Below are 27,898 nucleotides of genomic sequence, written 5' to 3' on the forward strand. Positions count from 1 at the left end.
CCAAGAGACCGTGCAAGTCCACCTCTGTAGGTCTCACTGGGGATACCTGAGAGTGGGCGCCCCGGAGGGTTAGGAGAGGAGGCAGACGGTAGGTGAAGGCCTTAGACCGTGCGCCCGGGCTGGGTGTTGTCCCTGAGACAAGGAGGACTCAGAGCTCTGCTTCAGACCTTTCCCTGCAGGGGAGTGGGCAGAGGCAGCGGGTACATCGAGGGGCTCAGGCGGTGCTGCCAGGGAGCGGTGAGGAGAGGACGGAGGTCACAGACGCCCTGTGGACCATCCTCCCTGGCCACCGAGCCCTTACAGGATCCCGAAATCCGCAGGCTGCCGAGTTTTTGCAGGGACTTCTTTCTCTTCCCCCCAGAGTTCTCCCTACGCCCTGCTCATGCCCTAATCCTCGTGGGGCTGTGGGAGCTGTAATTACCAGGCAAAAATGCCAGGCATGTGTGATATGGAGATTGCTTAATGCAGGACGAGGGGTGGGCGGACAGGTGGGCGGGTGAGCCGGCAGGCCGGCTGCCCAGGGGTCGGGGTGGCAGGCTGCCAGCCTGCATGGTGCACCACAGATCTGCTCTGCACTGGAGAGATCAGAGCCCCACTGGCTGGGTACTCAAGGGTTACAGAAGCCCGAGGTTTGCCTTTCCCTCCCCTCCTCTCATGCCATCTCCGGTCATAGCGCGTTATCCCACTGTCCTGCCCACGTTCCCACGAAATACCCTTGCAATGTCCTCGGGAAGTCACTGAAGGCCTCTCTTTGTAGATGGGGAAACTGAGGCCCAGATAGCAATCCTTAGTTAAGAGCCCTCCTGGGACACTTCTCCTTCACAGGGGTCTCCCGATGGTCTTACTGAAGGGACTACATCTGATATCTAACGGGAGGGGAGCGTTGGGGGGTGACTGCAGCCTGCCTCTCATTACCCCTGTCCCTCCTCCAGCTCCACTGGCCCCAGACGATAGCAGCTGCTTCCCCAAAGAGCCCCTTACTGCCCGAAGCTTTTGCTTTGTTGCACCTGATTCCTGCCCTTTGGCTCCTGCCGTCCATCTGTCAAGTCCCACCCATCCCTCAAGGCCCCTCCTCTAGGAAGCCCTCCTGCATTTACCCAACTGAAAGTGCGGGCCCCACCCTCTGGGTGCCCTGGGTCAGCTCCTGTCTTACAAGCCCAGATCCCAGTTAGTGGGTGTTGGTCACCCAGCTACAGGATTCCCTGTTACTAAGTATGCTCACATACATGCCACGCACACATACATGTGCACACATGCACACGTACACACACACACGCACACGCACCCTCTACATCCTGCTGCATTTCCTTATCCCTGGGCCCTGGGCTCCTGGCTTCCCTCTCTCCTCCCATGTACCTGGGGGATGAAACCCAAGGTTCACTCCCCCTCCTTGAAGAAGCTCCTCCTGGCCCACATCTGCACTCTCCCTCCTCGCCCCACCTCTGGGCGTACAGCCCCAGTCCCTGGGTGTCAGGGTGGGGAGGCAACAGTTGCCTGAGCTCTCTAAACCGTTGATTCCGGGTGTGGTTTGAGATTAAACCTGGCGCCTTTCCTGTGGCCCCTGATAAAGGCAATCCTGGGCTCTTATCTGGCACTTTCTGTTTTAAGGCCTGTTGACATCTGCGGGGGTTCGGCAAAGTCCCAGCTCCCCACGGAGCAGAGCCCTGGGTGATAAGCACCCACCTCCCTGTGCCCTCTGGGCACCCAGTCTAGGTACTCTCAGGACCAACTCAGGGCTGCCCCCTCTGCCTCACCCCTCCCCTGTCCCAGCACAGGGACTGAACCTGAGGGAGGTGCTATTAATAATACGTCAGGATGATTGTGTAAACAGAGAGTGCTGTGGGAAATTTAGTCTAAGGAAGGATTGTTCTATTATTGATCGGTCTCCTAACACCGTTCTCTGGAATCCTGGGCTCACATTCTTCTTGGATTTTATTGGGGACATAGGGCTCAGAGGAGGGGAACCTGCATGGGCTGGAGCAGTCAAGGAAGCTTCTTGCGGGGGGTGGGGGGGGATTGAAGCTAGACCCTAAAGGAGGGTCAGGGAGGAGGAGGGACAGAAGCACCCACGCACGATCACCGCGGGCACAGCTGCCAGGGTATATGGGGTGGCGGGAAGGTTAAGGAGATTAGGGCTGGGTCCTGAAGGGCTGCGCATGTCAGGGGAAGGACCTTGAGCCGCCTCCCGTGAGCACTGGGGGGGTTACGGGGGGTTCAGAGCAGGACAGTGCTGCTTTAGAAGACTGCTCCTGCCAGTGTGGAGGGTGGGTCTGAGGACAGATGCCAGCTTCTGAGCTAGGGTCATGGAGAGGAGGCGCAAGCTCAATACCCTGCATTGTAGTGATGCAGCCTGGGGAGCAAAGTGGGGGCCCCACGGGTCTAGAATCAAGGCCCCTCTCTCCCCTGCTCCCCTGTTGGCGCTAGCGGCTGTGGCTCTCCCGGAAAAGCCTTTACAAAACATCCCTACCTCCCGATGAAAGCTTCCTCTGCCCTCGCCTTGGCAAACCATGAAGGAGGGGGCCTCAATTAGAGGAAGTGCCCGAGCCTTTGTTCCGGCTGCGGCCACGGCTGGACCCACCGCTCATTGTTTTCCAAGCTATTGGTGACCGTGACCTTGGACCAACTGGACAGGATTGACTGGCTCCCTCAGGCCTGGCCACCTCCAAGGGCACCTGGAAGCCAGCCAGGCTGGCAGGAGGGTTCTCAGTCCCTCAGGGGTCCTGGGAAGGACCTCTGCCCGTGGAGGGACCTAGGTGCCCCATCTGTATTCTCAGAGTCTGGCCCTGCCCCCCCCCAGCTGTGACCATTTGGGGCGTCAGTGGGCATTATGGAAACTGCTCATCTCTTAAAGACCAGGAATCTTTCTGGCAGGAAAGGAGACGGTGGCTCCCAACCTCTGGCCTGAGGCTCAGGCCTCTTCCACGTCTGCTTCCGCCTTGGCCCAGGCTCTCTGGGACCTGCAGGCAGAAGGCCCATCTGCTGTTCTCTCTCTGGATTTGGGGGCTCCTTGCCACATGGGGTGTGCACTGTGAGAAAGGGGCCTGGACAGCGGGGCGGGGTGGTAATGAGCTCGTATCTGGAGCGTGACTACCTGGGTTTAGACCGTTGCTCCAACTTCTCGGTGATGTCACCTAAGTTCAGTTAAAAACAAACAAAATAAAGACCTCTCTGAGCATCAGTGTCCCTGCCCGTACGATGGGAGGGATCATATCCTGCAGCTCGTAAGGTTGCTGTGAGGGTGGAGGGCGCAGGGCTCGGGATGGGCTGGCACCCCGTCTGAGCCCAGCTGATGTTGGCGCTTTTGCTGGGAGCTGGGTGGGAGGGTGCAAGCATTGGGCTGGGCCCACCTCACCGAGAATCCAGACGGGTGGCCATAGGCAAGGCCGTGACGCAGTGAGGCCAGCTGGACCCTCGCCACAGCAGCTGACCCCTGTATCAGCCCCTCTCCCCTACCTTTCCAAGCCTACCCCCAAACCTCAGTCCCCGTTCCTTCCCTCACCTCTCCGGGCCCCTGAGCTAGCTGGAGAAATTCTGCCTCTCCGGTTGTTCCTTTCAGACCCTCTTCCTCTCCTTGGGCTTCGGTCCCCCATTTGTAAAATGAGGTGATTGGAGGATGTGGCTCTACACAGCTGGGCGCATATTCTCATGAGTGACCCCGCACTGAGACGGAGGCAGCAGCCAGCGCTGCGTACAGCACCCAGGCCCGTTTCTCAAACCTCCCACTTCCAGATGGGGAAACTGCGTCTCAGACAGCCAAGGTGTTTGCCCAGGGCCTGCAGGCTAATAGGTGACAGATGCCGAGTCCTTCCTACTTGCTGCTCTGCTTCCTGGAAGCCCCCAGGCAGGGTGGAGGAGAGGGCGGGGCTTCCTGGAACCCCTCCTCGCCTATCTCCCCTTATTTCCTTCCCCGTCACCAGCCCAGGCCTGAGACTTCGGGGCTCTGGAAATGTCTATGAGTGTCCTGGTTTCTACACCCGTGAGCTATTGTGTGGGAGCCCAGTCTTCCTTCAATTCAGGCCTCTCCCCGCGAGCCCAGACAAGGATGGGTCAGAGCCCCTGTCTGGCCCTGCCCAGAAGGAAGCCTGCTCAGCCAAGGTGGGAGCTACCGTCCAACCCCAGTGGACCCTGCGCACCCCACTTCCTATTGTCCCCCAGCCTCTGACGGCTTTGGCAATCACAGAAACACGAAGCATTTTTTTTTCCCCTTTCTTCTCCGCTAATGCCGTCACACCTTGACTTTATTTGTCTAAGGATTTTCCATTTCCTTTTCTGGAAAGTCATCAGGGTCCTGCATGTCCCTTTCATCACAGAGGAGGCTGGGAAGAGAGAGGTGTGTCCTGGGCCACCGCAGGAAGGAGTGAGTGAGGAAGGCTGAGAGCCCAGCACCCGTGTGACCCTGTGCTGTGCTCTCCCTGGACCCCGCTTCTGGCCCAGATGAAGTTTACCTTTCATAGGAACATACCTGTTAACAAGTAAACACCCTCCAGTTGGGGCAGTGACTTCCCGAGGTCTCGTGGCATGAGGCTGACCAAGTCTGTCCTCTCCTGTGTCCTGTCCGTGGCCGTGCCCTCAGTCACATTCAGGGGCCTAATTGTCCAAGCTGCCCCCTCAGCCCCAGCCCCCATCCACACTGCCCTAGATGGGAAATGCTCCGAGGCCAGAGCCTCTGCACTGCCAGCCTGGTTGCTCCCTGAGGTGGGCAGGGCTCGGGAGGGAAAGCGGAGATTGAGGTTGTGAAGAAAGATAGCCTCACACAGGATGGCAGGAGGGCAATGTGCCACCCGTCTCCACCAGCCCCCTTGGAGGGTCTGAGCCTGCCTTGGAGAGAAGGGCCGTGAGGGAATCTCCCCACCCCATCCTTCCCTCCTTCTGCTTGGACTATCTTTTCCCCAAACCGCCTCCCTTCCTTTACATAAACAAATCTGTCTGCCATGTCCCCTCCTCCAGAAAGCCTTTCCTGATTGCTGGGAAGAGGTGGGGCTTTTCCGCTGCCCACAGACCCACCTCACCCTTTCCTGAGGCTCAGGCCTGGGCCTCCGCTGCCCTCCTCTGAACACCCAGGGTTTCATGGTGAAGCGTGAGAGCTCTAGGCTTCTCTCTGTTGTCGGGGGCGCTTGAGCCAGCCAGAGCCTGGGCCAGTAAGTGATAAAAGTAGGGTCTCCTGTGGGCATCGACCATGGCTCTGACCTAGGATGGGCACCAGGGGAACTGTGCTATCTAAACTGTAACTCTCCATTAGGGATGTACCCCACTGAGATGCCCAGGCTCAGTCCTTCTCGTAGGAAGACCTGCAGTACCCCTAAAACACAGCCTGCTTCTCACATCTCCTGATAGTAAGATCTGCTTGATCAATTTCCTGAGTAGCCAGAATCAGGAGAAAGACTGATAACAGCTGTCTCTGTTATTACAGAGTAAGAGTTGGTAAACACTTCTTTCCCTTCTTGCCATGACTCCCAGGAAGCTCAGATGAAAAGTGATGCTCAATTGCAATCTCTCCCTGGTATCATGAAAAGCTTCCTCCCTCTCTGTGTGTTTTCATCTTAACTACATTGTGATTGGGTGTTTTTCTTTCTTTTTTTTTTTTTTTTTGTAATTCAGGTCTTTGCTGCTCAAAGTCCTAAGATCAGTGGTCCTGAGACCAGCAGTACTGGTGTGGCCTGGGAGCTTGTTAAAAATGGAGACTCTCAGGCCACACCCACTAGCTCAGGATCTGCATTTAATCCCCAGGGGATTCGTGTTCACCTTGAAGTCTGAGAAGCACTGATGGAATCCTCCAGATAGAAAAGGTACATGAAATAAGACCCGTAAGGATTCTCCTCTCTCCCACCCAGATTTGTCTGCCTGAGGAGTTTACCTCTGCTGCAGCCCCGCCCAAGTCTGAACCCCACCCCTTCCAACCAGCCCTGGCTTTGATTTTGGCCCTCAGGTCAGCTCTCTGGTGGCAGGGTCTGGTCACTGAGGGGTGGGGGGCGGAGGGTGCATGGGAGCCCTCTGGTGTTGTCATCTGTAGGGGTGAGGCAGGTGGTGGGCATGTGCCCCAGGACTGGGGACCCTCCATGAGTCAGCCATCTGCTCCCTCATGGACCAAGGCCATCCTCCGATGGTGTTAGACTTCCTGGCTGGGCTGCTCCTGGCCACTCTTGGAGTAAGGGATTGTCCTGATGTGATGGGGCTGGGCTGGGACCCCCCCCCACTGCTACCAGGATGAAGAAAGAACACAGAGGGTCTGAGAGACCTGGACATGGCCCACCTGAGAGGTCCCTGGAAAATGAGTCCTTGTGTCCATGCTTCTGCTCCAAAGAGCTGTCGCTTGAGGATGGGGAGACATGCTTGGTCCGTGGCCCCGAAAGGGCAGCAGTGGGAAGTGACATATAAAGAGAAGCTCTCTGACCACCTGGGCTGTTCCAGTATGAGAAGGTAAGAGGTCCCCACTGGGGGAGGTACCCACACAGGGGATCATAGCCCTCTGGCAGGGATGATGCCAAGGAGCTTCCTGGGTCTGATGATGTGCATTTTAGGCAGCCTTTGTGATCCCTTCAGATTCTGAGATTCTATGAGTCAAGGTCCTGCCTCCTCCAGGAAGGCCTCTATGATTTCCGTTGCCGTCACGGATCACTGCGTCTCCCGCAGCTCATAACCTTGTCTGGGCCCTGCTCTGACTGCCTTGTATCTGTCTGGGACCCCCAACCAGCCTAGGAACCCAGGACGTAGGCTTCCTCCTCTGCCCACTTGTCCTCAGTCTAGCATGGTGGGATGAGCAGGAGATATAGGCAGGCAGCGGATCCAGGCCTGGCAGGCCCGTCTTTCCCACCTGGCTCTAAAAATGGCCACTTCCAGGGATTCTGGCTCTCAAACACGGAGGGCTTGGGGGAAGGCCTCTCACCCGCCCGAGGCTGCTGCCAATACTGTATTTATCCTCTTTCAGGCCTGGGCAGAGGTGAGAGCAATGTGAGTTCCAGACACTGCAACCCCAACGGTTCTTCAGGGGTCCCAGTGGTGTCGGCCCGGCCCCGAGGCGGGATGCGCAGGGAGGAGACAGGGTGAGGAAAGAGTCGGGTCTCATTCACGCAGCAAGTCCTCCGGGTCCACGGTCTGCCTTAGGGGCCGCCTCTCTGGGGGAGGCGGGTTGTTGAGACTGGTTCGCTGTGTATGACACTGAGGAAGCCACTTTAGCACCTGGCCTCATTTTCCCTTCATGCAATAGGGTCTTCATGACATGAAGGCCTTCCTGTCCTAACGCTCTAATGCCCTGGGAGTTCAGGGGTGCTCAACCCAGGTGACAGGAGGGGCCTGTGAGCTGACTTCCCAGGACCAGCGGGCATACCTGTAGAACAATAGCACAAAGCAGGAGGTGTGTGGGTTGGGGTGAGGCTGCTGGTGCTGGGGGCTGGGGAGCCCAAAGCCTGGCTGAGCCCAGGGGCCCAGGGCAGGGGGCCATGTCATCATTTTCTCATTAGGCAGGACAGCGATCGCCTGTGTGAGATGATCTTGCTGGCCCTGTGGGCTCCAGGAATGTTGGCTTCACATGAATAGAATCCCCAGACAGAACCACAGAGGGAGGGGTCTGCAGTGAATGGGGACAAGGGCAGGCCCTGCCCGCCTTCCCTCCCACCCTCCTAGATTCCCCCCCACCAGCCCCAGTGCACAGTATCCCATCTTAGGAAGTCAAATAGTGAAGAGGGTGGTCCCATAGGTGGCCCTGCCTGTCCTTCCCTGTGGGGACCCAGCACACCCCTCCGGACACTGGCTGGCTGGTGGGCTGGCAGATGGCGGCTGGTTCTATTCACTTTCAGAAACTTTCCTGAGTTTCCCTGCACACCAAGCCTGCTCCCACCTGGCTAAGAGCACAGAGCTGGGCCCGTGCCAGTCTCCGTCCCCACCCCAGGGTATATGTGGGGTCCCGTCTTGAGCTAAAGACAGATTAGGACACCCAAAGCAATAGACAGTGTATTCCCAAGAGACGGACTGTGAAGCCATGTAGTTACAGAAATACCCACGGCTGCATAGCTCTTACCCCAGGCTCCTCCCCTCCACCATTTAAGCTCAGTTCTGTGATAAGGAGATAAGACAAGAGCGGACTCTGGATTATGAGCAGCACAGGTGGCAACAAGTGCAAGCACTCAGCGGTGCCAGAGAGACCGTGCAGAGGCCCTGGGACTCAGGCTACATGGCAGAGGGCTTAGGAGGGGCAGGGGTTCCTGGCCACAGTGTGTGTCTTCACTCATGTGTATGAATGCATGTGTACCTGTGAGGATGTGTGTGTGTATGTGCTGGGGTACGCACATATGTGTTTGCACGTGTGTATACACCTGTACATGCATGCAGCAATGTGCTGTGGAGGCAGCCAATGTGTGTGCATTGCATGTACATCATGTGTGCATGTGCATGTGTGTGCAAGCATGTACTATGTGTGCATGTGCACATGTGCTCATGCAAGCCCACGCACTGTCAGGGGAGGAGGAAGGGACAACGAGGCCTATAATGTGGCACCCTGGCCACGTGTGACTTGTCAAGGGCAGGCAAGAGGGATGGAGGACTCGTCATGAAGGAGGAGAGGGCTAGGGACACAGCTCAGCCCAGGAATACTCTTTACTTGTTGGGGGGTCAGTCTGAGAACAGCTGGAACGTGCCCACCACCTCTTGCCCTGCCCTGGGCACTGCCCTGGGTACTGCCAGGTGGCCATGGTGGTGGTCAGGGCCACATCATGACTTTCATGGAGCCTGGGCTGTTTTGCTTTTGTGGGCCTCTTCTCCCATCAAAAACCAAATACTAAAAATTAAATTTTGTGACAGGGTTGCTATAGATATGAATATATTGATCCTGGTGGTGAGCTGTGAGAACAACCACTAGACAGTGAAGAGGGGTTTCCCTAAGGCTCTGGGGTTGGCTGGCATCTGAGCTGTCCGTCCACAGGGCCCGGGAGGGAGCGTAAAGCTGTACCCGGGCAGGTACCGGCTACTGCTGCTGGGACCTGGCTGGGCTTTGCTTGCCCGGAAAGGCCCTTGTGAAGCACCCAGCTTGTCCCAGCAGCAGGGCCCAAAAGAGGCAAGGGCAACCCCGCAGGGGTCAGGGGACCAAGGGGTGGCTGGAGCAGGGGCCAGCAGCCGTGGTGGTTCTCAGGAGGAGACAGAGCCGAGAGAAGCCACAGTGAGGACGGCAGAGGCAGCGAGACCCACGGGAGGGCAGTGAGGCCGGTGGCCAGATGGCACGCAGCGTCCGGGAGAGGGGCTGGAGCAGGAGAGAGAGCCCAGAGTCCCCACCTGCAGGACTTGCTGTGAGCACTTGGGCACTCTGAGGACACTGGCCGGAGTTGAGTGGTGGGGTGGGACAGGGGCAGGGAGCGTGGGAAACCTCAGAAGGTAAGCAGAATACCAAGAGCCACGGGCGTGGAGGCTGCGGGGACGCCCGTCTTGCCGGGGGGTTGAGATGTCGCCACACTCTCTCAGGCCCCTCTGGGAAGCACGAACATGTCAGGGCCTGGGGGTCTGGGGGAACAGAAGGCTGCCCGAGCCTCTTGGTTCCTGGTCAAGGAGGACCGTTTCCTGAGTCCTTGCTGGTGTCCAAGGAGGAGGTGACCTCTTGTCATCAGGGAACGGAGGACGAACAGCTGGGCGTGGCTGGCAGAACAGGCCTAGGAAGGGACCAGGAGACCTGGGCTCCAGTCCTGCTCTGCCCTCACCCACGGAAGGACTCTGGGCACATCGCTTCACCTCTCTGAGCCTCAGTTGCCCCGTGAGCAAAATGAGGGCGTCAATCCAATGTTATCTGCCCCCCTTCTCCCATTGTTGATGCTTTACGATTTAACAAGGCAAAGAAAGGGGATTTTTGAGGGCCCCGGGTAGGAGGGGTTAGAGGGCTTGGACAGCAGAGCAGGAAGCTGCAGTGGCAGCCTGGCAGCCAGGCCAGGGGACAGGGGAAGTGCTGTGTGTGTGCCCAGGAAATGCTCTGAAACCACTGAACACACACGATGACCACTTCCCGCCCAGGGAGCCACAGCACAGAGGCCGCCTCCGGGCAGAAACCCCTTCCCTGCCCATTCCCATGCCTGAGGGTGAGGCTGGCTGGTCCTGCACACACACGGCCACCAGCATTTTCTGGAAGTGAGGGGATGCCACCCTCCTGCAGGGCAGGGCTGGGGAAACCATGACTGCACTCCCTCCTGCACAAGCAGAGCTGGGGGTGGAATGGGGGCAGCCTCGTGTCCTCACGGCAACTTCATTCAGGCCTGGGCGCCCAGCCGCACCGTCTGACCTCTGCTCCCGTTTCTGGACTTGCTGTGTCACAGGCCCTAGCTGGGCTGAGGGCAACTGTTTTCTGTCCCCGTCTCTCTGGCTCCTCTTCCGTGGCATCAAGCGGGGACAATTGTTGGAGAATTGGTAAAACATCAGAATAGAAAATCTTGCTTTCTAGAAATAGGTTTGACATTGTGTCCCCGCTGCCTGCCCCCAAGCCTCGACACAGCTCCGGGCAGGCAGGGGTGGGGCTGAGAGCAGCGGGAGGAGAGGGGACCCGGAGGCAGGGGCTTAGAAAATGACTGAATTGTTCCCTCTGGTGAATCACTGGTGGCCCATTAAATCCGGTTTTGATTTAAGGGGGATCGTGTGACGCCTAAATGGCCAGAAGTTATCTGTCAGACGGAGGAATTCACATGCTGTGAGAGGTGGGTGCCCGTCTCTTGTGGGGGGTCAGATGATCAGAGAGCAGGTGCTTCCCAGATTATTCCCCGCCTCCCACCATGCCCAGCCCAGCTCACCTGGGGGCACAGAGCACAGGAAGACAGTGTCTAGTCTCATGCCACAGCACCATGAGGGGGACAGCCCTAGCTGGGATGTCACACCCGTACCTGTGGGGGCGGCCACGGAGGATAGCGGGTCAGGGGAGGCTGGTACAGGTTGGAAGGTGAAGGAAGATTGTGTATGCAAACATACAAGGGACAGGGAGGCTGGTGGCGTAGGGACCAGAGCCCTGTTCTGGAGTTGGGTAGGGGTGATGGCAAGTGCCCTACAGGGTGGCGAGTGGAGAGCCTTGATGGGCGGGCTGAGGAGTTGGAGGGGACAACCGGCCTCCTTCTTGGTCTCTGCTCTGGGCCTGGGTCCCCTCCTCTGCCCCCCCGGGAGGGGATGACCACGCCTCAAGGGAAGGCTGGGCAGACACTAGTGCCAAATCCCTGCTTTGGCCCCTGCCTCCTGTGGGGCTTAGGGAGGGAGACGGGCCCCAGCTGAGCAGCCAAGAGGCAGGGCCGGCGGTGCGAGACTGAGGCCAGTGGAGGGTGGTAGCGTGTGCCCCGTTGAGAGGGAGAACTGGGAGGCAGCAGAGGGCTCCTCTGGGCACTCTGATTCCCATCCCCCCCTCTCCTGGACCCTCAGGAACTGTCCTGTCTTCCCGCCCCATCAGTGCTCTCAGCCTCTATTCAGGAAAGCCTGAGTGCTTCTGGAAAATTCATCCGAGCTGCTGGTGAGCTGATGGTGCCTGAGTGGTCACGGCCAGTCTGCTGTCTGAGTCCCCTCCCGCCCCATTTTTCCAGCGGGCCTCCCGGAGGGAGTGAAGTCATGTTTCCCCACAGTCCAGCCTGGAGAGGGAAATCCCTGCCCAGCCCAGGAGGAGGGTCGATTCCTCTTAGCCCCTCTGCCCTGAGAGAGCCCACGGGCGTCTTCTTCCCACACGGCCCGAGGGGGCGGGATCCTTACCCAGCATCTGAGGCACAGAGCCTGGGCCTCTCCCACTGGATCCTGGTGGGGATGGAGCCCAGACTGCCCTGGGAACAGCCCGCTCTCACGCGCATCCGGGTCTTGCTGGGCATGTGAGGAATAAAGGCACATCTGGAAAAGCATTTGCTGAGACCGTTGCTTGGCAGGGCCAGACAGTGCCGGGGCCTGAGTGGCCTCGAGTACTGCCCAGGGATCCGGAGCTGGGGTGAGCCCCCCTTATTTAGTCTCGGAGGCTGGGCCTGTGCCCGTGTGCATGGGAGGGACAAGGAACCTGCCAGCAGACCCCGCTGAAGGAACCGGGGCGGAGGCAGCGCCCTGTCTCAGAGCCGGAGCCCCGGGGCCAGGAGGCCATAGGTGTGACTGTGGCCCCTCCCAGCTTCTCTGTGTGTCCGGTCTTAGCCTCCATACTTCTTTCCCCACCGACCCCCCACCCTACCCTAATTATTTAGGAAAGTTGGAGACGGTCCGCTCACTCCCAGCCCTCACCCTTCCTAGCACCTCTAGGGGCTGGATCTCCCAGCCCTGTACTTATTGCTGGACTGGAAGAACTGGGGATTCTACCTGGTAACCAGGTCCATCAGGGGCCCTTCCTCATAGGCAGGCAGAGAACCAGACGTGGGCTCTGGGAATTAGGGAGTCCTGAATTCTAATCCCAGCTCTGCCGTTCCTTGGCAAGCCACTTAACGTCTGAGCCCCCCAGGGTTGTGGTAAAGGCGGGCCCTCAGCTTAGATGCTGTTTATTTCCCACCTTCCCTGATTGGCCCGGATTAGTGGCAGACCAGGGAAAAGGAGGTGGAGAGGTTTGGGAATTTCCCGGGTCTGGGGCTCCAGCAGGAGACCGTCTTCCTTTCCCATTGAAAGTCAGGTCATGGCTGCAGAGGCCCCGCTGCATTATGGGAGATGGTAGGCATTCTTCTGGAGATGCCTGAATTCCGATGGCTTTTCCTGGAGAAGGCAATGCCTTCCTTCTTCCAAAGGAATGGAGCTATAATGGCACATAAGGCAGAGGACATGCTGGCATGGGGAAGAGGGTGGGAGATGCAGGGGGTAGAGGGGTGTTGCCTTCATCTACCATCCTGAGATTGGTGGGTGCCTAATTCACCTCGGCAGAAGGGCTTTGCCTACACTATGACCCCTGGGTCCCCCGTCTTCTGCCCTTCTCCAGAAGTACGTGGGCCTCTGCCAAGTACAAACTCACAGGCATGTGCCTTCCATAGCCACACACGGTGTCATCCAGGGTGCCCACACAGTGTGTGGTTTGTAGCTGTCCCCCAGTGCCCAGAACAGTGTACGGCACAATGACAGGTACTAGGTAAATACTTTTTGGATAAATTAGTAGGTCCCACGTGACTCTCACCCTCATGCATGGTGGCACATCACGTGTCCCTGGGTGCATGGATCCTGACCTGGCCCACGGACACCGTCACAGAACCCGGGGCACACACAGGCCCACGCAGGCTCCTATCCCTGTCTCTGCAGTGCCATACCCTCACACCAGCCTGAGCCCGGGGGCCCTGCGGGTCTGGTGCCAGCTCTCCCCCTGCCACCTCCTGGCTGGAACCTGGTACTTGCTAGTGTCAGAACTCATCACTGCACCCAGCAAAGGGCAGGGACAGCTGAGGGGGCAGGAGGAAAATAGCGTGTATGTCTCTCTGGGGACACTGAAGAGAAATGGTCCTGCTCCAGAGGACCATGGCTGAGGGAAGCCCCAGTCCTGCCCTCAGAGCCTGGCCTGAGGGAAGAAACGGTCACCCTACACAGCCTGGTGAGGGGCTGTCAGGCCTGCGGACGGAGCCCTGGGGCCAGAGGCCTGGGCAGACGGGAGCCTCCTGGGCCTCGGAGAGCTGAGCCAGCACTGCCCAGAGGGAAGGGTGGGAAGGAGTTTCTGGGAAGAGGCCCAGTGGGGCTGGCCCCTCTCTCGGGTGGTTAATAAGGCACTGATTATCTCCGCAGGCTCCCCGAGCAGGCAGGGCTAGCGGCCCCCATGCTGCCTCCCGCCCCGCGTTCAGTCTGCCCTGTACTTACGGGGACTTAGGTGCACCTGAGTGGACACAGCTCCCTCCACCCTCAGCCCAGTGGGCCTCCTTCTCTCAGCAAACAGCAGGCTGCCTGCTGGGCGGCTCTTCCCTGGGGCCAGGGTGACCCTGGTGTGTGCTACAGCTGCGTAGAAGGGTGCCCGGGTCAGGGGGGCCCTGGTGTCGTCTGTGCAGATGGCCCCTGGACAGGAGGCACAAGATGGACAAGCTTATCGCTTCCCTGCCCCTGGTACATGTAGACCTCAGAGAAGGCCTTCCCCTCGCTGGGCCTCAGTTGCCCACCTGTAGAATGGGGAGAAGCAACACTCGCGTGTAGGGCTGTGGTGGGGCAGGCAGGGTGTGGGAGAGAGCCAGGGATAGCCCCAACCGGCTAGGCCTGGCCTCACCGCCCGCCTGGCTCCTCTTTCTATGCACGAACGGTCCGCAGGCTGGCCACTGGGCCCAGGTTCCCGGCCGGCCTCCCAGCCCCACAAGTCCAGTTTCCCGCTCAGTCTGTTGGCTGCCACGGGCTCTCTGCTTGGGGACGCACAGGGCATAGGCTGGACTGCAGGGTCTGCAGCTCTCCTTCTCCCTCTGCCGGGCAGGGGGCTTGTCTGGCCTCTCTTTCCCCCTCCGCCCTCCTCATCCGTCTTCCCCTTTAGCTTCTAGCCTCTGGCTCCAGCCCTTTCTCCGCTCCGTCAGCTGGGTGCTCCACCCACTGCATGCTCTCGTCTGTCTCCTTCTCAGCCCTGGCCTGTCTCACTGCCTCTGCCTGGGAACCTCTCTCTTTCGCTTCCATGCTTGTGATGATTTTGCTTCCCTCTTACTCCGTCTCTACTCCTCTCCCGGCTGGACTACCCTCCCATCTCAGTTTGTGTCTGCCGTCCCTCTCCCTGGTGCTCCCTCCTCTCCCCCCGCCTCCCCTCTCCTGTCCTCTCCTGTCCTCACCTCTCCTCTTCTCTTTCCCTCCCTGCGATCCAGTCTCCAGGTTGCGCTGCCATTGCTTTCGTCTCCCCGGTGGTTCAGCCAGCTTGACTGCCTTTGAGAAGAAAGTCCTAAACTGCCTCCTCTTCCCCGACCTGCACCCAGATCATTGGTTACCTTGTTCCAGAGGCTTGAGGCCTCCCAGGTGGGGGCTTCCCAACACCCTCACCCCTCTCAGGCTTGCCCTTGGCCACACAGCGGAGGGCGAGCTACAGCTAAGCTCTCTGCACCTTCTGATGCCTCCATGTCCCCATCAACTGAGGCCTGGCTGGTGTGGCTGGGGGCTCTGGGACATTCCTGAAGTGACATCCAGTGGCCAGGTCCGGGCTGGGGTGCAGGAGGCCTAGCTTGCTCCTCCAGACCCCTGGACCCGTGGGCTCCAGATTCACAGCAGCCTGGGATAGGATGGGGATGCCTGGCTGGAAGGATCATGGTGTCTGGTGTCAGCCTCCAGGGAGGGCAATGTCCACCTACTGAGCCCAGCCCTCCCAGCCCGCCCCATCGGAAGCACCGGGCTCTGCCCTTGGGGAGCCCGTGAGCTTTGCACGCAGGGCGGGGATACCTGGACCTCTCTGGCCCCCTGAGTGGAGCCAACTTGGAGGAATTTCCCAAAGCCTCTTAGAGCAGTGGCTGCCTCCTGCCTGCCTCCTCGGGCTGGGCAGGGCTGAGGGCGGAGGGAGGGGGCAGAGAGGAGGAAGGGAAAAAAGTTGGCAGGCCGACAGCAGAGCTGTGTCTGCATCCATCGGGGAGAGGAGGCCCGTGCGGTGTGGGGCGGGCCAGGAGCAAGGAGAGGCCTTCCTCCCTTTGTGCTCCCCCCCTCCTCCCCCCCAGGGGCCCTATAAATAGGCCCGGCCAGGGCTGTGGCCCAGCTCTCAGAGGGAGTCGAGCACCAGGCAGCGGTTTCCAGCCAAGCCCCCTGCCAGCATGGCCAGCGAGTTCAAGAAGAAGCTCTTTTGGAGGGCGGTGGTGGCTGAGTTCCTGGCCATGACCCTCTTCGTCTTCATCAGCATCGGTTCCGCCCTGGGCTTCAACTACCCACTGAAGAGCAACAACACGTCAGGTGCGACCCAGGACAATGTGAAGGTGTCGCTGGCCTTCGGGCTGAGCATCGCCACGCTGGCCCAGAGCGTGGGCCACATCAGCGGGGCCCACCTCAACCCGGCTGTCACGCTGGGGCTGCTGCTCAGCTGCCAGATCAGCATCCTCCGGGCTGTCCTGTACATCATCTCCCAGTGCGTGGGGGCCATCGTGGCCACTGCCATCCTATCGGGCATCACCTCGTCCCTGAACAACAACTCGCTTGGCCGCAATGAGGTGAGTAGAGCGGCCCCTACCTCGGGGGGTGTCTCTACAGCAGTGCTGAGATGGCACTGGTTTCATCCTCCACCCATTGTGCAGATGGGGACGTCGAGGAACAGAGGAGCAGGGGTTGCAGGAGGTCATGCATGGGGCTGGGACTCAGCTGCGCCTGCAGCCCGGAGCCTGTTTGCTGCCAGGCACTGTGGGAAGCTGAGACCCAGGGAACAACAGTTTTGCCAATGTCCCCTGTGGTCATCTATTGTGAGGAATAATCTGGAGGTAGCCATAGTTTGGGCCAGTTTGTCACCTCTCACCGGTAGTTTCTGGCCCCCCTCAGCTCTGCCTGTGCAGCCAGCTGCCCCCTCCTGCAGCCTGGGCCCTGGGGAAACTGCCCTGTGTCTCTAGTCACCCTAAAGCAGGTACCCGGTATGTCTGCAGCCTGTTCTGCAAGTGTGTGGGGAGGACGCCCGTGGGGGGCCCCAGAGGCCTCTAGGCAACACTGACATTCACAAAGGTCCGCAAACAAACTGCCTTCAAGGAAACAGCCCCTCCCACTCTCCTGGCCCCAGGAATGGGACACAGATTGGGGGTAGAAAACACTGTGGGCAGTTTGCAGGTGGTTTTCCTGGATTAGAGTGTGACCAGGATGGGGACATCTCGCTGCACTCTGTCTGGGCTGCACTCTCTGTCACTGGGCATTGAGAGGCATTGGGCAATGCTGGGCATTGGGACGTGTGTGTGAGTGTGTGTGTGTGTGTGTGTGTGTGTGTGTGTGTGAACAGGTGGATGCCGCGTGGGTCTTGAGCTGGTGTAACCCGTGTGCTCTCGTGGGTGTCTGTTTCTGTAAGTGCCCGTGAGCGTGTTGGTGCTGCTGTGTGAGCCTGTGTGGGGGTGAGTGTCCCCGTGTGTGCCTACTGCTCCGGGCTTGCATGGGGCCTGGGCTCGGGGAACTAATGATAAGCAGATGTTGGCGACTGGGTGGCAGCTGCTGAAAAGAATTCCTCCCGGGCCGCTTAGCACAGCTAATTGGCTGTGGGCGGCAGTTGCCCGCTGTCGCAGACCTGGGCTTTTCCAGACCCTGAGCCAAGTGCATGCTCAGATCTGGCCTGGGCCACAGCAGGGGGAAATTTGGCCTGAGAGGCTGAGGAAGGCTTGAAGGATGTCTTGGAATACCTGAGGGGGTGGCCTCCCAGGGCGGGAAAGTGGCCAAGGAGCAGAGCAGAGGACTAGATCTGGAGAAAGGAGGCTGGCTGGCCCTGGGCAGGGCAGGTGGGTGTGGGGACAGTGAGGGAGCCGGCCGTAGGTGATTAAAGCAACTGTCCTCTGGTTTCCCAGCCAAAGTTCAGAGCCTGGTACTGTAGCTGGGGAAGGCTTGTTCAGGTCTGGTGCAGAGGGCAGCTGGCACGGCCCCGCCACAGAGGGATTAGCACTTCTTGTGTCACAGTGACACCTCACCCAGCCCTCTAGTGGAGCCAACCTCTGCTCAGCCCAAGATTGAAGATTAGCCCTGCAGGCTGGAGTTTAGACTTTAGTTGGGAAAGACATGGCCAGGATGGGAGTAAAGGACAGAGCCCTGGCAGCCACATCGCTCCCAGCCTCAGTCTCTCCGGTGGGGGCAGAGCCAGGTGACCTCAGGGGGTACCCTTCTGGGCAGGGTCGGGTTCACACTGGGGCTCAGCTGTGTCTCCCCAGGCTGTCTGGGCCCTGCTCCCCTCCCTCTCCAGGGACAGGCAGGCTTTGCCTCTCCAACAGGGGCACCCCAGGCGGGTGGCTGGGAGAATGGCACCTCCTGTGCCATCCTGATCTGGTGTCTCTTTCCCTCTCGGCCTCCGTTTTCCAGTCATCCCAATACCTGGGCAGGTTAGAGACAAAAGAAGGAGGGGGCCAGCCCTGGGCTGGGAGGTAGGCACGGCGGCTTCAAGCCTGTCTGCTGCTAACTTGCTGAGTGTCCTCGGCGCTGAGGACCGCGAGGCTCGGCGAGGGGACCCAGGTGTCTTGCTAGCTCTTGGGCCACGCCCATGCTTGCAGCAAGCGGACTTTGTGGGCTTGAGTTGATCACCCTTCCCAGAGCGTCTGGCTACACGGAGCCGCAGAGGGGCCATGCTGAACATGAGTGCGCTGAGCACTGTGGTGGCGGCCCGGGCGCTGCCCTGTCCACGAGTTTAGAATCCAGAAGCACAAGTCCTGGACATAGAAACAGGGAAAGTGTCCCCCACTCACCAAGGGCTCCTGTCAGACACTGGACCTGGGATCTGATGGGACCTGGGGGGGGTGGCCTTAATGCCTCAGGAAGGACAGAGACCAGTCTACCCAGAAGGTGGCACACTTTCTTTCAAGCCCTGGGGGAAGCTCCCACAGCCCCTGGGGCCCTGGGCCCCACCCTGAGCCAGGCCTGGGTGGAGCAAGTCGTTGGCATGGAGATTTCCAAGAAAAATAGAGAAAGAAGTGGCAGGAAGTGGTTGGGGTGAGTCAGGGGGTGTCCCCCCTGGGGTATGGTGGGGAGAACTTTCTCCTCAGTGAGTCAGGGCTCAGGATACGCCCTGGAGAGACCACGGGCCTCTGTCCAGCCTACAGGGTTCCCGCCTGGTTCTAAGAGCCAAAGCCCAGTTTTGGCCAAGGGCAGGGGTTGGTGTCCCAGCGTGCCCCTGCCCGAGCTCAGCCGCCGATGCCCTGTGTGACTTCATGCAAGCGACCTTGCCTGTATAGTCCTCGCTTCCATCTGTGAAATAGGGACATAGCAGGCTGTGGCTGGGCTCTGGGATTCGGCCGGCGCTCCCTGGCGAACTCGGGAGCCCTGAGCGGTCCTGGCTTTTTTGACTGTTCCCCTCTCTGGCTATTTCACTCAGGCGCCCTGTACCTGGGACCAGGACGACGGCAGGCCGAGCGCATGCTGAGTGTCCCGGTTCCCTGCCCCAGGGAAGCCGACAGTCTGGGCAAGATAAGCCCTGTGCACAGCTGCCGGGGATATGAAGCAGGAGGCAGGTGTGATAAGAGATGTCAGGGTAGCCAGGGAACTTCTGACCTTAGGGGGAGGGCGGGCCAGGGAGGCTTCATGGAGGAGGTGCTGCGTGAGCCTGAATGTGAAGACGGCCCGGAAAGGGCTTTTCAGGCACAGGCCAGGAGGCAGTGGGAGGTGACGCCCCGAGAGCTGTGGGTTGTGGCCACACCGCGGGTCATGGTGGGAGGTTGGGGGCTCTGGAGGGGGGCAAGGGCTCAGGATTCAGGCCCGTATCCGACTGCATCCTGGAAGGAACTGGATTCCTGGCGGTCCCGGAGTCTGTAATATCAGCCCTTGAGGGGGCTCAGGCAGATGGCAAACCTCCCCTCTTTGGGGATTTTCTCTCAGCCCTGCTGATTCTGGTCCTGACTGCCTGCGGGGTGCCTCTACCTGCGTATCAGCCCTAAACTGTCCCTTCCCGCAGTTTCCTGGGCCTCAGTTTCCCCAACCAGAGAGTGAGAGGCTGCCCGCGCCACCACTCTTTCGAGTTAAGGACCACTCTTGCCCCCTCCAGAGTTAGGGGTGGGGTGGGGAAAGGCAAGCCAGAACTTTCCAACGGCCCTGCCCAGCCCAGCCTGCCCATGGAGGGGGCCGGGGCTGGGAGGTGGTGCCACAGCTGGGAGGTATAATTACTGTTTCCAGCCAGAACAGATGAGGGGGAGGGCACAGAGCGAAGCAGGACCTTTGCGGTGGAGACTTCCCCCAGCGTGGAAAGTTCTGAGGCTGTTCACCCCCATTAGGACCCTCAGAGCAGCCCCGCTGGCCCCGTGTTGCCCACCGACACTCGGCCCTAACCAGGGCTCACCTTGGGAAATCCTCCTCTGAAGGGGTGATGCTCTGCGAGGGGCGTCTCAGTCTCAGGGGACTCGCCCCTCCAGGCCCCAGGCCCTCCCTCTTACCCCTTAGGCCATTAGCTCATTGCAGGCCAATTCCATGCAGCCCTCCCTCGTCTGAGCTCAGCCTGTATAGAGCTCCCCACTTTGTCTAGAGCCCCACCCAGCAGTCGTTCCTTCTGTGTTCACCTAGCGGGGATTTTGCGAGGCAGCTCAAACTTGTTGCCTGCTCACTCCTTGGGGACTGGCTTAGGAACCCTTTCCTGGGAAGATGGGGAGCCCTCCGTTCTTGCAGGCAGAGCCTCCCTGGGGGTCTTGGTCCCCTCCCTCTGGGAGCACCAATGGGTCTGGAGTTTTCCTAATGGCTGGGGCTGAGCCCACGCAGCTGCAGGTGTGGGCAGGAATGTGTTGTCATGGTCAGCGTCCCTGGGGCCAGGGCCTCTCCCCAGGGACCAGACGGGCTCCTTGCCCACAGTGCTGCCCAGGGGCATAAGTGAGGGGCTGTCTTTAGGCAACCAAGGCGCCGCAGCCCAGTGGGGTGAACATACCCCGAGGTCGAAAACCCCAACTCAAATGATGGTAGGCGATGCTGAAAAGTGCCTCATTCCTACGAGCAGTTCCTTTCAGTGCCTGAAATCCCACCGTCAGATTAACTGTCTGCTCAGAGTAAAGAAGGAATTTCGTTTTTCTTTCTGTTCCTGGGAAGCGGCTGCCTCCGAGCCAATAAGCTCCTGTTATGAGGGACGCTCCCAGAGAATGCGTCTGGCAGCGGGCTGCTCGGGGCATCTGGCCGTGTGGGGTGCAGGCGGCGCGGGTGGGAGGTCCTGGAACAGGCTCTGTGCCACACTGAGACCAGCAGCTCAGATGGCCTGCGGGAGGGAATCCTGCACTCGGGTCTCTGGATCCCGGCTGGGAGGGTGACCGTGGGTCTTGGAGCAGGAGCCCCATGTCAGGAAGGGAGGAATGCTGGAGACTGTGTGGGCTGGAAACAGGGCCAGGCTCCCATGCTGCTAAGGAGGAAACTGAGGCCGCAGAGGTGTGGAGACTTGTGGGCTTGCACAGCTGATCTTGGCAGGGCAGGACCATGCCCTGAGCCGCCTGCCTCCCAGCCCTGGGTTATTTCTGCTGCTCCTGAGCAGACAGGCTCACACACACGCACTGGTACATGGCACATGGGGTGCACACGTGGGCGTGGTGCACAGTCTCATCTGGGTGGTCCTGTTCAGCGCTTGGGACCCCAGGAGGGTGGGGGCGGGGGCCCCTCAATGGAGCCTCTTCCTTTCTCTGGTGGGAAGTCGGGGGCTGTGCTGGAGCAAGGACAAGAAGGAGGGAGGGCAGGAGGAAGCTATTGTTTTGTGTATTGTTTCTTGTCAGGAAGATGAAATGGCTTCTGGGAGCAAATAAACGGCCCTTTGAGACTTGCTGCTCTCTCTCACTCAAGGGGCCTCCTTTCCTCTGCCCAGCCAGCGCTGGCACCTGTGAGGTGGCACACACAGAGCCCACCTCAGGGACAAATGGGACCTTGTGTGGTAGGGCTTCTTAGAGTTAGCTGAGACGCATCTGGTCAACACATGCCCAGTCTGTCTGAATGCCCCACATGGGCTGAAAAAGAGTGCATATTCTCAAATTTTGGGGTGCAGGGTTTTACATATTTTCCTTAAATCAAGCTCCCTAATTATGTGGTTCAAATCCTCCCTGCTTGTGCTATTTATATTTTTTGACTGCTTTATTCCTTCAGTTTCTAAGAGAGGGTGATTAAACTCTTTTAATCCTGTGGTAGATTATTCAGATTCTCCTTGAAATGCTGTTGATTTTTGCATCACTTATTTTCAGGCTATGTTTTTTGGTGCATAAAGGTTGAGAATTTTTATAGCTTTTTGATAGGCTTGTCATTTAATCATTGTGTATTAAATCTCTGAATGTCTGAGGATAAAGACAAGAAGGGAGTCATACCTGGATGCATATGGTTACCCACAGGTACTGCACACGTGGATCTACAAAGACACACAGAGGCACACAAATGAGCACCCAGAGGCACATGCACACATGAGGGCCCATGGAGGGTGACACTTGTGTGTGGGCGTGTGACAGTGAAACAATTAGGGGAGGATTCCTGGTGGTGGTGGTAATGAGTTTAAGAGAGGAAGGTTACCAACCCAAGTGGTTCTGAGCAGTCATGCTCTAAGGACTCTGGACAGTCAGGAAAGGACCTCCTGGAGATCCCAGGGCAGGTGTCCTGTTCCTGTGACTCAGAGAGCTGAGTATGGCCCCAGGCCCTCCTGCTCTGCTCACTTTGCATGAAAAGGGGTGCCCCTAGAGAGAGCAGGGGCTGGGATGCTCAGTCCTGGTTAAGAACCAGGGGAGGAGATGAGCTCGTCCAGGCCACAGCTGTGAGAGGGGCAGGGTGGGGATGGGGAGAATATAAAGCGGGAGCCACTTAGAGCGATGGCTGGCTCCATTAATCGGCGTGGAAGCTGGTTTCAGGACGCTTGCCAGCTAGCAATTAGGCCCAGCCTGGAAAGCAGAGGAGGCAGAAGAGGGAGCCCTGAGCTTCCCGAGAGCTCAGAGGGTAGTGGCAGGTGTGAGTGCGATGAGCATCTGCACAAGCGGCCCGGCCTCACCAGCCTCGCCGCCACGGAGCCCGCCCCACCACCAGGCAGGCCTCACTCCCATCTCCACGTCCCTGTGCAGCAGGACCCCTTCCCTTCTGCCTGTCCCCCAGGTCTGGGGGTAAGATGGAAAACAGCCAGAACAAAGCCACAATGCTCCTGTCCCTCCTGCCCTCCAGCCCTTTCCAAATGCCCCAAGGCAGCCCCCTTTGCCTTTGAACCCCTGGCTTCTCTGAAGAGTGGGCAGGGTCATGTAGATCTATTTTATATCTGGGGAAACTGAGGACCAGAGAGAGGAAGGGCTAGCAAGGTGGAGAGTCAGAACCTGAGCACAGGGTCCCTGCCTTGAGGGTCCACCTTGGGGTGACGGGAACAGTGGGCATTGCCCAGAGGCCCGGCTGAGCTGAGGGCACAGCTCTGCTGTCGGCCAGGAAAAGCCCAGAGCTGGGCCTACCACACAGGGCAGGGATGTGAGTCACTTTCCCTGTGACCCAGGGCAGCAGACAAAGGCGGGAAGGGAATTGTTCTTGTAAGAGGGCCTCAGTGTGGGGCTGAGTAAACCTCTGGAAGGTGGAGGAGCGCCCCCCACCTCGGATTCTGCAAAATACCTGACTGCCTTGAATACACCCCCTTATATTCAGGATGAGACTTCAAGTTCAGGCTCATTCGGACACACCGGCCCTGCCTGGGAGCAGGCAGCCTACGTGGCCACATCCAGGCATCTTTGAGAGGGGGCTTCCTCTGTGTGGGTACACCTGGCCCCTGAGAGCCCCCACTTGGGGGAGCGTGCAGGGGCTCCCTGGGGAGGGGTCTCCCTGGTACAGTGCAGGGGGAGGGTTCCCGTGACCTCATGGCAGCTCCTATTCCCTTCCTTTTCCATGAGTCATGTTACTAAAAGTGGCCCAGGAGCAAGTGGCAGCCAGACGGTGGTGGCGGAGCCTATGCGGCCAGAGAGAGGGAGGGGGCTGGGCTGGGACGGGGCGGGAGGGCCAGGGGGCAGCCAGGGAGGGCAGGACCAAGAAGAAATGGGAGAGAGACACTGGACCAGGGGACAGACAGACTGAGGTGGGGCAGGAGTCAGTTGGCGGGGGCAGCAAGGGAGACGAGCATAAAGGAGAGGGACAAAGACAGCTGGGCCAGCTAACGGAGGAGGACCCCACCCCAGCTTTGGGAGTTTTCGATGCACTCAGAGATGGGGTAGAATATGCTGGACTTTTGAGGTGTGACGCAATGACTCCAGCTGTGCCCTCCCACCCGTTTGCTTCTCTTCTCCTATGACTGTCCCTGACCGTCTCCCATGCCTGGGCCTCACCCCTCTGATATGGCCTTGGTCCCCCAGGGTATGGCTGGATGCAGATGCCCCGCCTCACCCCAGGTCTCTAGGCAAGTGCCGGGAGCTTAGCTGGTGTTTCCTCAGTAGGCGCGGGAGGGGACAAGGCTTGACACCCACTACTAGCTGTGCGAGCTTGAACCGGGCCGGGCCCCCTCTAGGCCCAGCCAGGGGCTGATGGGCCGATGGGCTCTGAGAACACTGAGGGCCTGGCCCTTGGTGCCTGGGCCTGGGGGCCCTGGGACAGAGTCCCCACTCACCCTACTCACCAAACGTCACTGTTGCTCTCCCCTACAGCTGGCTCCTGGCGTGAACTCAGGCCAGGGCCTGGGTATCGAGATAATCGGCACCCTGCAGCTGGTGCTCTGCGTGCTGGCCACCACTGACCGGAGGCGCCGTGACCTTGGGGGCTCAGCCCCCTTGGCCATAGGCCTCTCTGTGGCCCTGGGACACCTGCTGGCGGTGAGTAAGGGTCCTTTCCAGGTGGGGGTGAGGGTGGAGAGGGCGGGGCCAGGCAGGGACTGTTGGGGTCCCTGTCATGGGCAGCGGAAGGGACCACCCCGCTGGGCTCATTCCAGGAGGGAATCAGCTCTTTGGGGCTGGAGAGAAGGTCCTGCCCAGGAAAGGGCAGCACGGGGACCTCCTGACCATCTTTCTGGGTCTGCGTCCCCTCTCTTTCTGATTGTCACCTCTCTGTGTTTTCTCTATGTGGCCACTCTCCGCCCACCCACCCCTTCCCCTTCGCAGATCGACTACACCGGCTGTGGTATTAATCCTGCCCGGTCCTTCGGCTCAGCCGTCATCAGCCACAACTTCAAGGACCACTGGGTAAGGGGCTGCAGGGCTGCCCATGGAGGCAGGCGGGAGGCTTTGGTGTCTATGGAAGGACCTGCCCCGCCCTGCGACACCTGTCTCATCACAGACACTCTGGGAGGCAGCCGGGGCAGAGGGACTCAGGGCGCTGAGACTTGACATGAAGGGTGCCTCTGGCAGTGGAGCTGGGCCTCCCCTCCCAGCTCAGACCTGCCCCAAGTCAACCCAGCAGCGAGTCCTGAATCCTGATTCTGTCACTTTCCGACTGGGCTTGACCTTGGGCGAGCCGCTGGCCCCGTTGGTGCCTGTTTGCTGAGCTGTGAAGTGGGGGTGTGGTGGCATCTCCCTACCTCTCAGGTGGACGGGAGGATAAACGGCCTCACCACCTATAAGCTGAGTGCGGCACGGTGGAGTGAGCAGTCCGTGGATTTAGCTGTTCTTACAGTTGATGTTTCTGTCGCAGGCCAGCCTTTTACCAAACTAGACTCTGTGGCCCTCCAAAGCTGGGGTGGGGCAGTGGCCCTCCCAAGAAAGGGCTGGTCTGCCCACGCCAGGCATGCTGAGCTGGGCTGCACAGAGGCAAGGAGATGCCCACTACCACAGTCCTGGCTGTGGGGGGCACTGGAATCAGGACGTGGGGGTTCAGCACTGTCTCTGTCCCAGGCACAGCAAGGCGAGAACCCATGCAGTGGGAGGTGGGGCAGGAAACTCAGGGAAAGCGTCCTGGAAAGGGGCTTTCTGTGGCGCCTGGAAGGCCCTGCCAGACGGCCTCTCAGCACACCCGCTCTGTTCCTAGATTTTCTGGGTGGGGCCGTTCATCGGGGGAGCCCTGGCGGTGCTCATCTATGACTTCATCCTGGCCCCACGCAGCAGCGACCTCACAGACCGCGTGAAGGTGTGGACCAGCGGCCAGGTGGAGGAGTATGACGTGGACGCTGAAGACATCAACTCCAGGGTGGAGATGAAGCCCAAATAGAGGGGGCCTGACCCGGGCATCCACGTGGGGGTGGGGAGCAGGGGTGGGCGGAGGGCGGGGAGGGGTGAAATCCATATTGTAGGCACTCTGACAAGCTGGCCCAAGTCACTTCCCAAAGATCCGCGGGACTTTTGTGGCCAAGCCTGATTTGGGGCTCTTCCTATCACTTTCTTTCTCTTTCTCTGTTTCGTGGCCTCGGACCTTCCTGGAGACCAAGATTGACCACTCACCCACTCCCTTGAAGTCACAGAGGAGGTGAAAGAGAGGGACCCACCCTGATAAGTTGTCCCCTCAGAGTGTGACAGGTGGTATGCCAGAAAGCACCCCTCATCCCAAAGTTGCTCACCAACTCACCTGCCGCAGGTGCCTGGGGCTGCACTATCATTGCTTTGTGCCTTTGGGCGCGGCCTTCTTTCTTATCACATGCACTTTGTCCCCAAGGGCACTTGAGGGGAAGAGACCCCAGGAGAAGCGGTGTTAGGGGCAAGTGGCGAAAAGCTTTGCCCATGCAGTGTGGCTAGCTTCTAGGGCCCTCCCTTGGATGTGCTGCACGAGCCTGGGGTTGTCCCTAGGTTAGGGCCTCAGTGACGCCATCTGTCAAGTGGCAGGGACAGGGAGAGCTCTCTGGGCCTGAGGCCCCTCTCTAGGGCTCCGTAAGCACAGACACACTGTGGGTTCTGGGAGATACAGCCTGGACCAGCTCTGCTTCTTCCCCTTGGCTGGGTGCTTCCCTCAAGCACGTAGCTGCCCATGTGCATCTGTGTGAGGGCGCGGACACACGCACGCATGGTCCACGGCAGCGAGCAACACACACTCCAGCCATTGGAGGTTTCCGTTCCCGGGGAAGCAGGCCTGATCCCTCCGCAGTGTCTTCACCAGACAGGTCTGCCGCTGCCGAGGGAAGGTCATTTAGAGGGCGAAGGAGGGATGCTCATGTTTTTTCATTGAGTTTTAGTTGTTTTTTTCCACCTGTCACTGCATCATCTTGCTCTTTATTTGGTTCTCCGCTTCCTCCTGCTGGTGTAGACACAGGTCGCTGTTACGCAGGTGTGTGTTTATTGAAGGGCAGTTTGTTATCCAAAGCTCCAGCCTGGGGACAGATGACAATGCTGCAGCTTGGCCCATAGAAGCAGATGCCCTTGCTGGACCCTTGGGGGGCTTTCCAAGTCCCCAGCTGATGCTGAGGAGGGGGGGAGTGGAGGAGCAGATTCTCCCCTATCGCTGAGCTCCCGGTTGGGGGCATTTGGGGCAGCCGGGTGACCTGCACAGGCTCCCCATGTGACCCAGGTCATTGCCTTCGCTCCTCACTTACTTGGAGGGAGAGCCGGCCTTGACCTGATGAAGGATCTATGGTTACAGCCCAGGTACAGTTCGGAGCACAGAGTCTGTTTCAGGGGCAGTTAGCGACACAGTCCATTCAATTCCACCAGGTCAGAGCAGATCCCCCAAATGTCTGTAGCACGATGGTGACAAAAACTGAGACACAATACCCCAATATCTAGAAGCAGCAGGAGGACCGGGAGGCCCTTAACAGTTACTGACCCATCACAACATCTGCACAGGGACTTCTAGCCCACTTAACAGATAAGGAAACTGAGACCCCGGGTCCCACAGCTAGATCGTGATTTGGCCAGGTCTAGCACCCAAGGCCATTGTCTCTGGCCCCTCCATCCCCAGCTTCTCGGTTTCTGCCTGGGCCATGGCCGAGGGCCAGGAGGGCTGAGGGTTGTGCTGGGGGGAGGCGGCAGACCCACTTCCTGCCCGGCCCTTGACGCTGTACACCAGGACCTGCTTCTGTCTGCTCTGCATGTATGTCTCTTTGGAATTGGAATTTCATTATATGGTAAGAAAATAAAGGAAAATGACTTGTAAGGTCATCCAGGCTGCCTGTAGTTTTTCTTCTTTCATCACCGTGTTTCTACAGAGGACCTTTGGGTCTGAGAGGAGACCGGGGCCCACTCCCAGGGACCCAGTCTGAGGGGGAGCCACTGCCTGCACTCCTGCCCCAGGACCCTTGGTCTCAGGGGGTGGACACAACCCCAGCCCAGAATTCCATCTGAGGGACACAGGGTCCTGCCACTAATAGGGGTCTTGTTTTGATTTTGGAGTGTGAAGGAATAGAGGCAAATAGGATTGAAGTGTGACAGCCCCATCAGCCTCTCCGCCCTTCTCAGAGCAGAGCCCAGGGGGCACCTGGGACGGCCCAGGTGTCCCTCTCCCTGGCCCTCCACTCGTATTTCTGATTCCATCCACAGCTGTGCCGGGTACTGGGACCCAAGACTTTGCTCAGGAGCTCAGTCTCCTGGGGGGCCACACGCCTATCAGAGCCGAG

The 27,898-nt window shown here is 59.2% G+C and overlaps 1 protein-coding gene across 1 annotated transcript; it reads left to right on the forward strand.

Annotated features, from left to right (window-relative positions):
* Positions 1-15,408: 15,408 nt before the first annotated feature.
* On the forward strand, positions 15,409-27,443 carry AQP1 (aquaporin 1 (Colton blood group)). Its single transcript, XM_019639969.1, has 4 exons — positions 15,409-16,022; positions 24,075-24,239; positions 24,525-24,605; positions 25,387-27,443. The coding sequence occupies exons 1-4, from the start codon at positions 15,633-15,635 to the stop codon at positions 25,564-25,566; spliced, it is 816 nt and encodes a 271-aa protein (XP_019495514.1). The 5' UTR covers positions 15,409-15,632; the 3' UTR covers positions 25,567-27,443.
* The last annotated feature ends 455 nt before the right edge of the window (positions 27,444-27,898 follow it).

The sequence above is a fragment of the Hipposideros armiger genome, unplaced genomic scaffold (assembly GCF_001890085.2).
Source record: "Hipposideros armiger isolate ML-2016 unplaced genomic scaffold, ASM189008v1 scaffold_47, whole genome shotgun sequence".
Lineage (NCBI taxonomy): Eukaryota > Metazoa > Chordata > Mammalia > Chiroptera > Hipposideridae > Hipposideros > Hipposideros armiger.